At 47.0% G+C, this 17,356-nt stretch overlaps 1 protein-coding gene across 1 annotated transcript in view; it reads right to left on the bottom strand.

Moving 5' to 3' along the window:
- Positions 1-17,356, bottom strand: part of LOC125442443 (probable E3 ubiquitin-protein ligase MID2) — a 245,876-nt gene that overhangs the window by 17,239 nt on the left and 211,281 nt on the right. Inside the window, 3 exon segments of the mRNA XM_048513806.1 lie at positions 1,901-2,062; positions 11,507-11,650; positions 16,121-16,248. Of these exon segments, the coding sequence (XP_048369763.1) occupies positions 1,901-2,062; positions 11,507-11,650; positions 16,121-16,248 (434 nt within the window).

Raw genomic sequence — 17,356 nt, forward strand, 5'->3', positions numbered from 1 at the left:
GAGCCGTTCTCTCCGATGCACAGGCAAGATTTGATTTGGGTTTTTTTAACTTCAAGTCGTAGCAGTTCCCACGGAGTGATGGGAGCAGCGGAAACCATAAATCATTTTAAGTGCCTGGTGAAATGCAGTTGGTAGACGGAACTGAAAGATCGTGCAAAGAGAGAAAGGAAGAACTCCTGGATCATCAGGCTAGCCGCTAGATCATCGGTGGGGCATATGGAAATTCAGCTTCTCAAGTCAGGTAAAGTGGGACTAAATCACAAACAGTTATTGCAGGTAGACCAAAGCCAGAGGGTTTATGACTCAGTAGCACTGGGTGGCCAGATGTCCCAGGCCCCTCCAGTGAATGGCTGTTAAGGCAGCCTATGGTGAGAAGGACTATCATCTGCCCAAGCCTTGGAAAACCACTACCAGTGGGCACAGACAACATCAAAATGGACGGATGAATGGGCTGCTCTATATAAGGCAGGACCTTACATTCAAAAGCATCATAAGACCACACTTTGGTTGAGTTTCAAGATTTGTTTATCCCCCATTGCTACCCACTGAAAGTGACAGGAGCAGCAGTGACGTAATGGTTAAGAGCAGGTGCATTCTAATCTGGAGGAACCGGGTTTGACTCCCCACTCTGCCGCTTGAGCTGTGGCGGCTTATCTGAGAAATTCAGATTAGCCTGTGGACTCCAACACACACCAGCTGGGTGACCTTGGGCTGGTCACAGTTCTTCTGAGCTCTCTCAGCCCCACCTACCTCACAGGGTGTTTGTTGTGAGGAGGCGGGAGGGAAAGGAGCTTGTAAGCCACCTTGAGTCTCCTTACAGGAGAGAAAGGTGAGGTATAAATCCAAACTCTTCTTCTGGGTTCACACATGCAGGTGAATGAGGTAAGGAAGAGACGGTGCACTACTAAAGAATCAGAATGCACTGCGTCACTTAAGACTGAAGACGATGAATTCCATCACTGGATGTCCCTTTACTTTAAAAACTCCACTTACATAGAAAGGTAACACGGCTGGGAATCTACTCCTTCTCCATATCTGCTCTGCTAGATTTCTATTTGGGAGGAGCTTTTTTCCTTAAGCACGGAGGATCGTTACAAAATGTGATCTTCATCTGGGGCTGCATTCTGAAGTGCTACAATTCCCTCTACCACCCTCACCGTTCAACCGCTTTGCCCTTCCGCACATATGAACCACATCACACTTTCTCTCCTATAAAGAAGTGGGAAAGCGGCAGTCTGGAGCCACCTAAGCAGGAAACAGTTCTGTGGAGTGAAGAACAGTCATGCGTGGCCTAGACGGGAGTGGCACCAGAGAAATGAAGTGAGTGAAACTGACATGCATGAAGTCTGTGGGTCCCCAACAGCACACGAGCATCTAGAACACAGGTGTCAAACGCGTGGCCCTCCAGATGTTATGGACTACAGTTCCCATCATCCCCTGCCAGAATCATGCTGGCAGAGGATAATGGGAACTGTAGTCCACAACATCTGGAGGGCCACGAGTTTGACACCTATGATCTAGAACCGTGGTAGCGAACCTTTGGCACTCCAGATGTTATGGACTTCAATTCCCATCAGCCCCTGCCAGCATGGCCAATTGGCCATGCTGGCAGGGGCTGATGGGATTTGTAGTCCATAACATCTGGAGTTCCAAAGGTTCGCCACCATGATCTAGAAGAAGGTTATCTGCTCCTAGGGTAAGATCCAAAGTTCGTGAGCAATCCTCCCGCCTGACTCTATATGACTGGCACCTTTCCCAAAGGAAGCCGCACACTGCTGGTAGAGTTCTTTGCTAAAGCAAGCAGCCTTGACTGCAGATCTGTACAGGTGTCTTTAGAAGTGCCCCACCAGCCCCTTCCCTGCCAGCTACTGAGAGCACACTTGTGCCCCAAGGTACTTACTGTTTGTCTTGAGCCTGGCGGGGTCGCTGTTCCGGCTGCCAGCCTGGTTTATTGCCTTGACAAGAAATATGTACCGCGTGCCGCTCTGCAGCCCGTGCACCGTGTAGTGGTTCTGCTTGATGTTGGGAACAATCATCCAGCTGTCCATGGAGTTGTACAGGCCTGCCACGGAAAGGACAGGAGCATAAACAACATTGGCAAGAGGTTCAATGTATTGTTGAAGGCTTTCACGGCTGGAATCGGTGGGGTGTTTGTGGGTTTTCCGGGTTCTATGGCCGTGTGGCAGTAGCCTTTTCTCCTGACCTTTCGCCTGCATTTGTGGTTGGCATCTTCAGAGGATCAGCCAGCCACAGATGCAGACAAAACACCAGGAGAAAATGCTACTGAAACATGGCCATGCAACCCGGAAACCACACAACACCCCAACATTGGAAGAGCCTGGCTGGATCGAACCAGGGGGTCCACTTAGCTCGGCAACCTATTTCCGATAGTAGCTCACCAGAGGACTGTGGAAAACAAGACACAGGGGTTGAACGTCTTCTCATGTTGCACCCCACTCCCAATGCAAAATGTCTAGGGATATGGAGGGTGGTCCAGGTTTGCCGATCTTGACAGATCTCAGAAGCTAAGCAGGGTCAGCCCTGGTTAGTACTTGGATGGGGGACCAACAAAGAAGTCGAGGGTTGCTATGCAGAGGCAGGAACTGGCAAACTACTCCTGTTCACCTCTTGCCTTGAAAACTCTATAAAGTTGCCATAAATCAGGTACGAATTATTGGCACTGTCCACACCACCACATCAACAAATACACGTAAGAACATAAGAAAGAGCCTTGCTGGATCAGACCAGAGTCCATCTAGTCCAGCACTCTGCTACTCGCAGTGGCCCACCAGGTGCCTTTGGGAGCTCACATGCAGGATGTGAAAGCAATGGCCTTCTGCTGCTGCTGCTCCTGAGCACCTGGTCTGCTAAGGCATTTGCAATCTGAGATCAAGGAGGATCAAGATTGGTAGCCATAGAGCGACTTCTCCTCCATAAATCTGTCCAAGCCCCTTTTAAAGCTATCCCGGTTAGTGGCTGTAGGGGTGAGCCCGCGAACCCAGCAGAACCGTAGAAGGAGCGCCAGGCATGCCGGTGCCGGCTACGGCCTTCCGGGCGCACACGCTTCCCCAACCCCCGCTCCCCCCATGAGTCACGGGTCATGAACTGCCTGACTCGCGGTCACCAGGTGTCCCATACAAAGGGACAAAGGGGCTCCTGCCCTCAGGTGAAGATTAGGCCCAGACACGGATGCTTCCTCCCACACGTAGCAGCCCGATGAGATCATGCATCACATGATGATCTCCCGCTCTCCCGACCTCCCGCCTGCCCGACCCCTTTACACGCCCCCATTGAAACCCTAATAAAAGGTGTGAGGGGCGAGCGCACGGCAGAGTTGCCAGGATCACGGGATCCCGCGCTTCCTGCCTCTGGCTCTCTCCACCAGATGAAATCTCCGGTTCTCGTCTCTTCATTGGGGCCTCGTGGGTACGACTACAGTGGCCATCACCACCTCCTGTGGCAGCACATTCCAAACACCAATCACAAGTTGTGTGAAGAAATGTTTCCTTTTATTAGTCCTACACAGGAGAGGTGGCGCTCTAAAGGCTCGCAGCCTTGTACACCAGTACAAGGTTTTGTGAACCAGAGTTGACTTCTTCAAACTTGTTTTGAAATGGACTCCCATAGAAACCTCATTCCATCATGGGATGGGTGTGTGCAGTTTATTCACCTGGCCGAATCCCAAGCCATCAAGCCCTAAAGAGGTTCAACTTATTCAACCTCCCCAGCACCCTATACACAAGGAAGGACCCCCCTTTTCAGCACCAGACTACTAATTTCAGAGACATAATTACACGTCTCCCCCAAAACCCCAGAGGTAGACGGTCTCTGAACACAGAAGCTCCACTGTGCTATCATCACAATCCTGACTGCAGATGCATCCCTGTATGTATACAGAAGAATGTAAGAATCCATGTGTGAATTTAGGAGAGTGTAAGAAATATTTGCTGGATTAGATCAAGTATTGACCTAACCCACCAACCTAACCCACCACTAGGAACTAGCCAGATAGTTCGGGGAAGCCCATGAGCTGAGGTGTGAAGGCAACAGCCTGCCTGTTTGTCTAACACACGGGTCAGCAACCTGCAGCTCTCCAGATGTTCATGGCCAATTGGCCATGCTGGCAGGGGCTGATGGGAATTGTAGTTCATGAACATCTGGAGAGCCGCAGGTTGCAGACCCCTGGTCTGACAACTGGTACTCAGAAGCATGTTGTCCCTGAACACAGAGGTTCCACTTCGGTAGGGTTAATAGGAGTTTATGTACCTGTCCCTCCCCATAAATTAGTCTAATCCAGTAAAAATATTTGGTGGTAGTCAAAAGTGCTGTCAAGTCACAGTCGACTAACGGCGACCTTGTAGGGTTTTCAAGGCAAGAGACATTCAAAGGCGTTTCTGAATAGTGACCCTGGTTCTGCATAGTGACCCTGGACTTCACTGGTGGTTTCCTAGCCAAGTGCTATCTTTCTGGGGCCAACCCTCCTTAGGCTCCAAGATCCCGTGAAACTGAGCCAGCCTGAGCCATCCAGGTCAGGGCAATGAGTCACCAAGAAACAAGGGCAAGACAAGCTGGGAGCCCATGTCTTTCCAGCTGATTTGATCTGTTTCTTGGCAAGTCCAGAGGAGCCTGCAGTGACGTGAGAAAGAAAAGCGGGAGAAGCCCAGCTCATTTTTTATGAAGCTACTGAAAGCAGGCACAACCAACCAAAGTCTGAGAGGGCCCCTCCATGGGAAAAAGGAGTTGGCAACGTGTCCTGACTTTTGCTATGAGAAGAAAAGAGGGCAAGGCAGAGCTCTGGATAGACTTCTAAAGCATTTCAGGGAGGACTGTTGTCTTAATCCCCTGGGGAGTTGGAGTTTCCAAGAAGAATCCAGATGCTGGACGAGACGAACCTTTGGACTGATATGGCAAGACTGTTCTTAAAAGAATCTAATGCATCAAGGTGGTAGGGAGATAACACTGCCGGGGAGAAGATAAAGATGCACAAACTAATTGTGCGAAGAGGATTATCTGGCTCCCCTTACAAGTCATTTCCTCCAGTAAGCCTTGGATCTACAGCAACAGATGATAACAGTTGTATTAACTGCTGAGGTCACTGGGCCCAGCCTTACATGCATCTGTCTCTTCTGCCTCACAACCCCAGCCAGGCACAGAAGATGACGGCAGGCACGAGCAGTGCTTGAGTCTGAAAGAATCCAAGACCCACGGATCATCTGCCGTATTTTACAGGCCAAAACAACAGCACACGTTCAGGAACTGGCAAAGAGTTCAACACTTGCAAATCCAAACTTTCAACAGATGTGGATTTTGAAGGATATTGATTTTTTTAAAGCAATATTTGGATCAGTGACTGCTTGCTCTTAAAATGTTACTGGAAAACACAGCAGCTCAGCTGTTTCCTACCAAAGATGTGGACGACCTGGAGAAAGTTGTGTAACTTTCTCTGAGCCCCTAGGCAGAAAACAGTCGGGTGCAGCTGAGCATCCTTTTCAAAATAGCATCCCTTCCTCCAGGCGAAGGAATGTGGGTAGTGTCAGGATTCTTCCTCTCAACTTAGGGCCACAGCAATGCGCAACAGGCACTTACTTGCCGTGGAAGCAGTTGTGGGAATCACACAGATTGGCATAAATTAACTGCTGTGAGTCATTCCAAATTAAAAAGGGGCAAATTAAGGCCAAATGAAACATGATGGTGAAAGGGAGGTGAAAGGACCTCCCACAGCTGGCTTTTTAGGGTTGAAGATGATCTGGTTTTGATGGGGTTGTGGCAGAGGCAGAAAGGTGTTAACATTCCTCAAGTCACAGGGGTCCAACTCTGGCGCTTCAGATGTTCGTGGACTACAATTCCCATCAGCCCCTGCTGGCATGGCCAATTGGTGATGGGAATTGTAGTCCACGAACATCTGAAGTGCCAGAGTTGGAACCCCCCCCCCCCCCCCGCCTCAAGTTATGAAAGGGTGCTTGTATGTCTACTCAGCAGAAAAAACAGCAGCTGGAAGGAGGGGAGAATTCACTTTAGTGCAGAGGGGAAGCGTTATCTCCTTATCTTCCCCACTGCTGCAGCTCCACCCTGAATTACCCTGTTCCATTTACATGACTCCTGGAATTAGATTTAATTTGGCCTTCAAAAAATGGGATTCAACCTGGACAAGGATACAACGTTAATCCAACAGTAGTTGAAGGTCACATGTCAAGAGAGGGCTTCCAACAAATCTGCAAGCTTTCATAGTAGCACCGTGGCAACCTGGAAGAGGTCAGCCTTGTCGTGTCCCTGTGGGATGCCATACTTGCGGTGGGAGGCCCCACACGATCCAGAAGGCAGAACCAGTGCTGCTTTTGCAGCACAGCACTATGGGGCGGGGGAGCTGCAGGAAGCACCAGCTTATCCTAGCCCCTTGCAACAAAGGATTTAAGCTGGCGACTCTTTTTATGAAGATTTATTAAGAAAACAGGATGTCGGTGCAGATGTCAAATTCTGTTCAGCAACCTGCTTTTTCATTAATTAGCATGCTAATTAACAACCAAATGATTGTAGAATTCTCAGGCAATCCACATTATGCTTGGAATAAGCACAGGGACTTGATGCGGAAAGACACACTGCCTCCCCCGTATGTATTGGAAGGCCGAAGTAGAGAAGTGAAGAAAACAAACGCAGCTATTTGTCTGGATGAGACAGCAGGACCCACAAAAAAACAGCCTCAAAACATTCGGGCTCCCTGGGCGGGAGAGAGTGTCCGGAGCACATTCACAACACTCTGAGCTTCTTTTTCTATGCGTGTGCAGGGGGATGGAGTTCAGTAGTACAGCATCTGCTTTTTATGCACAAAGTCCCAGGTTCAATTCCAAACACTGCCAGTTAAAGGGATATGGCAGAAGGTCAGAGGTGGGATTCAGCAGGTTCGACCCACTTCAGCAGAACCTGTTGTTAAAATGGTGCTTGTAAACAAGCAGTTGTTAAATTATTAAAATCCTACCACTGCAGAAGGTGATGTGAAAAAAACCCCATCTTACACCCAGGAGTGATGCTGCTTGCCAGAGTAGACAATACTGAGATCAAAGGTCTGACTCAGTAGAAGGCAGCATCTAATGACAGATGAAGTATCATATTGTTGCTTCCCTCGGATTGGCTGACCCAGGGGCTGATTCCACCGCCTCCCTTTCTTCCTCCATCTTCTGCTCATGAACAAAATGCCCTGCAGCTCGCGGTCTGAGATGGAAATAGCTTGTTTCCATCTCAGGCACTTTATTGCAGCAAGCCTTGTTCCCACTCACTGTCCTGATAGTGCTGCCTCGCTTCCTGCCGCTGGAAAAGAAAGCCTTGTGTATCTGAGATGGAAATGGTGTATCTTTAGCGTATTTCAGGATGGCTGCAGGGCATTACCGGATCGACCAGCCACTGGGAAGAGGAAGATAATGTACCAGTATTCAATTTGTTGATATGTTACCCTACAGACCTATAAAAAGAGCTCACAGCATTGTGAATGGACTTCAAAAGCTCTGTTGTTAACATTTTTATCCCTCCTGGAGCCCTCTCGCAATATGGCAGTCACTTTCTGTTGGGATTTTGGTTGAAAGACGGAGCTCCAGTTCAGCAGATGAAGCCGCCCTCCCAACAGAGCCATCGACCAATCTCTTTGCAGACGTGCACGCACGAGAGGCAAAGACCGAGGCCCTGGACCACGAGCTCTAATTCATCGCTTACAAGATTACACAAAAATTCTAAACGATGGGGCCGTGGCAGCCGTCAATCACGAGGGGCCTGCAGCATCCCTTTAATCCCATCCATGCCAAACAAAGTTTCTGCAGTGTTCGAGAAGTGATTAGACAAGACAGGCATTTTCTAAAAGAATTACCTGGAGACCTTTTGCGATATTATTTTGAGGGCAGGGAGGGAAGAACTAAAAATCAATCCCATTTCATTATTAGCTTGCCGAGGAACGCTGGCCTCTCTCCTGAATGTGTGCTCGCCAGTGCAGTCTTCTGAAGGCCAGTCTCTCAAAAGACTTGGTTTTATTATGAGCGATTCACTGAAATGCCCCCTCCCAAGAACAATTCATTAGACCCCAACCCTTTGAAAAGCACAGAATGGCAATCAGAACATGTCAGTGGAGTGTGGTGGGGTTTCCGGGCTGTATGGCTGTGTTCCAGCAGCATTTTCTCCTGATGTTTCGCCTGCATCTTGCCAGCCACAGATGCAAGTGAAACATCTGGAGAAAATGCTACTGGAACACGGCCATACAGCCCGGAAACCCCACAACACCTCAGCGATTCCAGCCGTGAAAGCTTTCGACATTACACAGAACAGGGGTCTGCAACCTGCGGTTCTCCAGATGTTCGTGGACTATAATTCCCATTAGCCTCTGCTGGCAGGGGCTGATGGGAATTGTAGTCCATGAACATCCGGAGAACCGCAGGTTGCAGACCCCTGACATAGAACATGTAAGCTTCTCAGCTTTTGGATTACTGCCTGCATGGTCCTTCTTATAGTTCCTTGCAGAGAAAATGCTGGGGGGAAGAATTAGGACTAATAAAAGGAAACACTTCTTCACGCAACGTGTGATTGGTTTTTGGAATATGCTGCCACGGGAGGTGGTGATGGCCACCCACCTGGATAGCTTTAAAAAGGGCTTGGACAGATTTATGGAGGAGAAGTCGATCTATGGCTACCAATCTTGATCCTCCTTGATCTCAGATTGCAAATGCCTTAGCAGACCAGGTGCTCAGGAGCAGCAGGAGCAGAAGGCCATTGCTTTCACATCCTGCAGGTGAGCTCCCCAAGGCACCTGGTGGGCCACTGCGAGTAGCAGAGTGCTGGACTAGATGGACTCTGGTCTGATCCAGCAGGCTAGTTCTTATGTTCTTAGCCCCAGAAGGTCCCAATGCTGTATGAAAGGAGGATTTCCCTGATAAGATTTTGTTAATCAAAACGTACAAATCTTCAATTGCTCCAGAGCTTCTAGTGGATTTTAGGTAAATGTCCAGATGGAATCTGGCCTTGGAGATGTTCCATCTGTCCCTGTTTAGACTGTGACCAGTTCCTTCCCAGCCAGTATGGGAAGGTGGGAGGTCTTTCAGACTCAATTAAGACATTATACTAAACCACAGTTAAAGGAACGTTAGCTAACCAGCCATTGTTGGTGACTGGCTGACAAAGGAAGCTGAGAAGAATGACATGATGGCTGGAGTTATCTGGAAAACATTCTCCACCTACATCTCAAAAGACAGCCAGTGAAATCAATTGCCACAGAACTGACAAACAGCTTGTAGGTCATGATTATTTGCAAAAGCTGCCTCTCAGCAGAATGCTTTTTTCAACTAAGGGCATACTAAAGGAGCAGGAGTGGCATAATGTTTAAGAGCAGGTGTACTCTAATCTGGAGGAACCGAGTTTGATTCCGCGCTCTGCCACCTGAGCTGTGGGGGCTTATTTGGGGAATTCAGATTAGCCTGTACACTCCAACACACGCCAGCTGGGTGACCTTGGGCTAGTCACAGTTCTTCTGAGCTCTCTCTCAGCCCCACCTACCTCACAGAGTATTTGTTGTGAGGGGGGAAGGGAAAGGAGATTGAGTTTCCTGCAGGGGAGGGGGGGGGGTATAAATCCAACTCTCCTAAACATAATTCAAAAGTTCAGAAAAATCTGCCCCAAGTCCATGCCAATTCAGAATGCAAGCAGATAATTCCATGTTCCAACATTTCCCTTATGTCCGTAACAGCCTGAATATGGAAATCCAGCACATCGAGAATAAAGGTACAACTTTTCTTCCTGGCAAATCAACTGTCCACACAAGATGCATATTCAGCTTCCTGTTTTGTTTCCTTCACCTCTATTCTAAAGTGATAGCAGTCCCAAGAGGTCTGATAATGCTAGTTTACCATTCAAAATTAGTTTACTGTGCGGTGATTCTGACTTGCAATATACAAAAAAACCTTATGAATCTTTTGAATCACCTCATCACTCCCTCCAATTCATTCCCTCAGTCTGACCTGATAATGATTCCTAGCAGCCACGAGATGCTTGCTGCATCGCGCCGGGTGTTAAAAATACGTCTACAGAACCGATATAACAGATGCACAGGCCGACCAATCATGTTTATGGGAAGCCACCCCCAAATTGCCTCCTGGAGGCATCTAAACAAGGGACAAAAAAATAATAATATCTAAGCTTGCAAGCTGGCGAGTGAAATAACTCGAGGCTGTTTTTTGCCTTCTTGTAACAACTAAACAAAAAAAGAGAGAGCTGGAGCTGAAAGACAGACAGAAAACGGCGGATACCAAGAAAAGAGATGTGTGATGATTGAGTTTGAAGGTGGCGTTTTCTGTGGGGATTATTTCATTACTGATAAGCAACAAACGTCTCAGTCTGTCAACCTTCCCTCCCTCACTCCGGCACGTCAAGTTAACCTGTGGCCATTACGGTTCCCTGCCCTGCAGCTTAACTCTATTACCTGGCCGACATGCTGTCATCTCACCGACAGGCCATTACAGACCCAAAGTACGGAAACTACTCCAGAGATCTGCCCGTACAATCTCAGCCGAAAACACTTAAACAAACAAACGCTTCCTCCTCCTGCTTGTAATATGATTTCCGTAGGGCTACTAAGGGCCAATTCTCAATCCAATAACTGTGCGGAGAACGCGGGTCAAGAGGAGGAAGGGATGGGGCGGGGACAGTTGCTCTGGGCTCCTGGTTGCAAATCAAGCTGCATTTACTGCCGTACAGCTTGATATTCGATAGTGCCGTGATAGCAGATTGAGAGTGGGGCAACCTGAAAGCTCGGTTCGGTTGGAAACTGTATCCTGTGTCCATTCTACTATGTGCCAAGTTCTGCATGGATCTGATAAGATTGTGAGGCAAGATCAAAAAAATTTAATAAAGCAAACTGCTCTACTTTCAATGTGCCATTTTGGCAACATTTGCTCTAATTTAGCAGCTTTACCTACAAGGCAGAGGTAGCAGCTCTACCTACAAGAATTCTCCTTGATCTGAGATTGCAAATGCCTCAGCAGACCAGGTGCTCGGGAGCAGCAGCAGCAGCAGCAAAAGGCCATTGCTTTCACATCCTGCACGTGAGCTCCCAGGGGCACCTGGTGGGCCACTGCGAGTAGCAGTGCTGGACTAGATGGACTCTGGTCTGATCCAGCAGGCTCTTTCTGATGTTCTTATGTTTTTAATCCTGGCCTGGGTAGCTCAGGCTCAACTGATCTCATCAGATCTCAGAAGCTAAGAAGAGTCAGCCCGGCTAGTATTTGAACAGGGGACCTCAAAGGAATCCCAGGCTCCATTGGCTGCAGAGAAAATAGCAAATCAGACAAAGGTAGCTGGCTATTTTGGCCTGGTCCTCCCTCTCACTTTCAGCCTTCTCACTGTAGCTGACCCAGCCACCCTCCCTCAAGGTAGCAGGATTAGTTAGTTGCTATATAGGGCTGAGCAGGATTTTTGGGAAGTTCTTGGAAATTAGCTATGCCAGGAGCTTGGGGAACTAGGTAAGCTGACTACTACTTACTAATGAAGTTGGCCTGGCCTGTGAAGATGGTGTACTGGAGCTCATAGGAGCTGACGCTGAATTCATCATCTGAGATCCAGTGGACAGTGATGGTGTCGTGCGAGGCAGTGCAAAGTTCTTCACGGACCGATGGTGGGTTAGGTGCTGTAGAAGCAACAGGTGACAATAAAGATAGGATGTTAGTGCCTTTACAGACGCCTTTTCCATGTCCTTTGGCAATGCGTTTAAGAAAATGCTGTTGTCATGTTGGCCTCCCAAATCAGAAACTATACATAGGTTAAAAGTGGATTTTTTTGGTGCATGCAAATGTACATTTCTAGTCAGCTGCTATGAAAGCATATTCACGATGATGAGTTCCTGCACATATAAACAATTCTCAAGGCCTAAGCTCAGGGAAAACCAGTTCTTCCAGAAACATAGACCAACAGTGCACAGCACTGATTGGCTAGCAACAGTACTGTCACACTCACTTCCCCCTTCCAATTCTTGGGAGTGTCTTTGAGAGTGTTTTAAAATTGGTTTCCCACTTTAAAAAACAATAACAGACCAATTAACCCACATTTAGGAGTATAAATGTTCATGTGACAATTAACATTTAAAAGTACATTTGTACACACCCTTCTATGGCTGAGCTGACTGTTTAACAGGCTTCCAGACTGCAAGGACTTCTTTCCCAAGACAACATAGCTCTATGCCCAAGACAAAATAAAATGGAGTCACAGCTGCCATTATATTTTGCCATCTGAGCACTCTGTGGACAAAGGAGAAGTTCAAGGGCAGACCATGTTGTGGCTCAAGAAGGCTAACTCTGCATTCGGTTTACAGGCCTTTCAAATTAAGTGTAAGGGTCTGTTACTCCAGTCAATCACAAGACTCAGCAAGTTTTCAAGAGCTTTATTGGAACTGTGTCATCCCAGGCTCAGACAGCCGAAAGTGGGAGTTTGGCTCTCTGACCTCTATATACCTTACAGTTTAGTTCAACCCATGAATTCCCCCTACCCTCGAATTCCCATAATATCAGCATGTGAAAGGACAGTGGGAACAGCGGCATTGTTTGGGACAGACAGTTCACTCCTTCAGGAAGGCAGATAAGGATGAACTTGACTGAACTAGTTACTTTGCAAGCAGGGGGAGGCCCCTGTAGCCTTGAGCGATGATAATGGCTGGGCCATCTGCAGCTGGGGTGTGGACGTGTAAAGTGCCAGGCCTAGAATGGCGCAGGCCTGACGTTAAGCCAGCACCTCAAAAACCAAGTTACCTTTTGATTTAGCAAAGGTTTCTTCTGGGTTTTTAGATAACTATAATTAAATCTGAGCACTATTCTTATCTCTTGCGTTGGGCGGTGCAGTGTTGAAATTATCTGAAGCACAAGTTCTCTTTTCCAGCCCCAGAGATCCTTTAATCGGAGGTGCCACTGACTGAACTGAGGACTGTGAGCATACAGAACACTTGCTCTGCCACTAAGCCATGTGAGTCCTCCTTTAGGTGGAACTGCACAGGAGCAAACACCAGCCTCCCACCATAAGGAACAGCTCATGAATAAATATTATTAAAGAATTACAGAAGAATCTGAATGGAAGTGAGGGGTATGCACATGTGGTGGCCCTGGTAGGGCACATAAGTGGCATACAAATCTAGTAAATAAAATCAATGGCCCTGGTAGGGCACACAAGTGGCATACAAATCTTGTAAATAAAATAAAACAATGGCCCTGGTAGGGCACACAAGTGGCATACAAATCTTGTAAATAAAATAAAACAATGGCCCTGGTAGGGCACACAAGTGGCATACAAATCTTGTAAATAAAATAAAACAATGGCCCTGATAGGGCACACAAGTGGCATACAAATCTTGTAAATAAAATAAAACAATGGCCCTGGTAGGGCACACAAGTGGCATACAAATCTTGTAAATAAAATAAAACAATGGCCCTGGTAGGGCACACAAGTGGCATACAAATCTTGTAAATAAAATAAAACAATGGCCCTGGTAGGGCATACAAGTGGCATACAAATCTTGTAAATAAAATAAAACAGTGGCCCTGGTAGGGCACACAAGTGGCATACAAATCTTGTAAATAAAATAAAACAATGGCCCTGGTAGGGCACACAAGTGGCATACAAATCTTGTAAATAAAATAAAACAATGGCCCTGGTAGGGCACACAAGTGGCATACAAATCTTGTAAATAAAATAAAACAATGGCCCTGGTAGGGCACACAAGTGGCATACAAATCTTGTAAATAAAATAAAACAGTGGCCCTGGTAGGGCACACAAGTGGCATACAAATCTTGTAAATAAAATAAAACAATGGCCCTGATAGGGCACACAAGTGGCATACAAATCTTGTAAATAAAAAAAACAATGGCCCTGGTAGGGCACACAAGTGGCATACAAATCTTGCAAATAAAATAAAATAGTGGCCCTGGTAGGGTCCACAAGTGGCATACAAATCACAATGGCCCTGGTAGGGCACACAAGTGGCATACAAATCTTGTAAATAAAATGAATAAATAACAGTTGGCCAACCTCAATGCAAAGATAAAATGGTCCGGACAATAGTGCAGCGATTATGTCAAAATGAAGAAAATGAGCAGATACCAATTGTTCCCCCACATTTAGGGTATGATCCCTCTCCTTTGATTGAAAGAGTCTCTGCTGAAGATAACAATCTTTGATGCCACAGAAAAAAGGACCATCTTTGGCCTCCTCACCCACAAGCCAGTTTTCCCCAGCCCAGAGGGATGTGTGTGTGTGTGTGTGCGCGCGCAAGAGAGATTCCAAATTGCCCCAACCATGTCTCAATGACCAAAAGTTGTGTAGGACCTGGCCAGGCTTAGAAAACCAATAAAGGAACTTGACATACCCATTTCTAAATGCCAGCATTGAGCTATTCCTTGGAAGTAGCTCTGAATGGGATTCAATTAGGAGAATAATCCGAGAGAGTGGGGATTCAGGTTTGACTGCAAAATCTAATCTAAAATGTATTTTAACGTCATCCCTGATTTTAATGCGTATCTGGTACGCTTTTCCAACAATGGCACAACTCTACCTAATGTTTAGTTCCTTGATCATAATGAAATATTGTTTCCGGGGTAGAACAGTGCAAGGGTTTGAAAAGCCCATGCATTCCCTGCCATTTCCCCACTAAAAAAGCTACCTTGAAAGCGGCTTTAATTCCTGCAGGAGACAGTAAAAATGTCTTGGGACTGGGTTTTTTTCTTCAACAAGGCAAGGGGAGAACAGGACAGGGCTAAAGAACTCTGTGAATCCCTCCCCTGTGCTATTCCCTCCCCCCTTGAAAAAGTAGTCCCAGTTTTGTAAAACAATTATGGATCTACATATAACATGTACTGCTTTAATTGCCTGGATACTTTCCCTGCTCCAAATTATTCTCAATATTAATGATGTGCTTAATTGTCCCTCACTGCAACTTAGGCCTACCAGTAGATTCCACCAGAGCGAAACCGTGGTCCCTCGCACAAAGCGACAGATGGCCGGGAGGGCCGCCCATCCGCATGAGAACAAGAAAAATTCTGATATTAAGGCTGCTAACAATGAAATCTGACACACACGTTCTGACACAATCAGGTTAACAAACTAATTAAAACCAAGTTGCCTGTTAGGACTTTGCCTTAAAAATCCAACCAACCAAGAACAAATGAAGAACAAACTCAAAATGTCTGATTGATATCCTGGCAACGAATCCTTCACACAAGGTTTCCTTTCATGTTCTCTGCAACAAAAACAGGGGAAGCCTGATTTACAGGCTCAGGGGTTGTTTCTCAGAATTTCCTCATGTGCTTGATAGTTTCTGTCGGTACACCCGATCCTTCCCAAGTAAGGAACATTCTCATTTTGATCTACAGCAGAGGTGTCCAACTCTGGCGCTTCAGATGCTCATGGAGTACAATTCCCATCAGCAGGGGCTGATGGGAATTGTAGTCCATGAACATCTGAAACACCAGAGTTGGATACCCCTGATCTCCAGAGTATCTTTCCCAAGTCGGTTTTTGCAGCAGCAACTGATCAGAGAAGATTCTCTGAACTAGATTCTAGTGAGGCACCCATCAAGCAAGGTTCAACTGATGCCACCCATTTTCTTCAGACGTGGAAAGGGATACGATTAAGCTCTTTCAAACCCGACACTGGATGGGAAGCTTTCCCTTATGAAAATTTCTCACTCTGCTTAAAAGTGAGAGGATGGTGGCCTGAACCTCTGAAGGAACAAAGGAATCCACTGAAGGTGGGGGGTACAAAGGAGATGTTTTGCCAAAAATGTGTGTTGTATCCTGAGGATGTATTGGCCACGGATGATTATTTTCTAATTGCAAGGTATACATGCAGGAGCCATCAAAACTGGCATTCTCTGCTGGCAGCATCACAGTTCATTTTATTGCGAAAGGATTCCATCACTTAATTCTGCTGAACACGAAGACCAAGCGTTGATGGAACTGGCTAAGGTACCTCAGGGGCCTGCATGCCGAGAAGGAAAGGAAGCTACTGCTGCTGCCCACATCAGCTAGGAAGGAAGGAAGGGCAAAACAAGGCCCAGCAGGAGAGAGGCAAGGGGGCGCGGAAGAGGGAGGTTGGGACTGCAGAATCGGCACAAACCTGTTAGATAATCCAACCCCTCCAGCAATTTCTTCTCTCTGGAAAAATCTAAAGCAAAGTTTTCAAAGGCATCGTTAAAATTGATATCTGGTATCAAAACTTGAGAGGATGCGGTTGCCATGGCGACCCTGAAAGACAGAAGAGAGCATCAATATACATTAGGTGGTGTTTGTGACTCCCAGGCGGCACTTTGATTTTTGATTAAAGGGCTGCAAACAGCCTCGCAGTGATGCAACGGGAGGAGGGGAGAGAGGGAAGGGGGGGGGAGAGGGAGAAACAGACAGGAGAGATTAAAATGCAGGACCTCAGCTGGTTATGCAAGAGTTGCTGAGAGGGCTGGCTCTGTTTGCTGAGGTCCATATTAGATGTCATGATGTCAGTTCCTTTCACGCCTCTGCCTTGTTTATGTGTATAGTGGGAAAGGGAGGGGAAATCTTCACTTCTGCACTCAGAACGCCACCCAAGTGAGGTGCCATACATTCCTTCCTCAGGATCTCTGACCCATTGCTCCCCTTGGTCCATTAATCCAATCACTTCCTTCCCCCCACCACTCCCAGGTCACTTCTGGTATCAGAATTGAACGAGACTATATAAGACTGCGGGGGCGAACCTATGGCACAGGTGCCAAAGGTGGCATTTAGAGCCCTTTCTGTGGGCACACGTGCACAGAGTTCATCATGTTGGGGTGTGTGTGTGGAAAATCACCCCGCACACACACACACATCTAGGCTAGACTGGGCATGATCCTTTACCTGGGAGTAAGCTCGGTTGCTGGCAATGGGTCTTGCTTCTGAGTAAACCCTCCTAGGGTCGTGATTCACCCATTCAAAGCGTTTCACGGTTGCTTCACCAAGCTTACTCCCGAGTAACACACGCCTCAGAGCCAACCGTCTATTCTAAACAAAAACCTCAGTATTCAGGTTAAATTGCCGTGTTGGCACTTTGCGATAAATAAGTGGGTTTTGGGTTGCAATTTGGGCACTCGGACTCGAAAAGGTTCGCCATCACTGATATAAGACAACGTAGTGGAGCAGGGATGTGAAAATACTCTTCATAAGCTGTATGCCTCTGAATACCAGTTTGCTTATTTTCTTTTTATTTAAAATATTTATACCCCATGCTCTCAATTTTTGCTCTCAAGGCCGTTCCTGAAAAACAACTGAAATACAAAATGATAGCCAAAACTATGATAGAACAAAACGGAGAGAGCATAGAATCAATTTGATTAGGAATGCT

Source organism: Sphaerodactylus townsendi, linkage group LG13, assembly GCF_021028975.2.
Source record: "Sphaerodactylus townsendi isolate TG3544 linkage group LG13, MPM_Stown_v2.3, whole genome shotgun sequence".
NCBI classification, from domain to species: domain Eukaryota; kingdom Metazoa; phylum Chordata; class Lepidosauria; order Squamata; family Sphaerodactylidae; genus Sphaerodactylus; species Sphaerodactylus townsendi.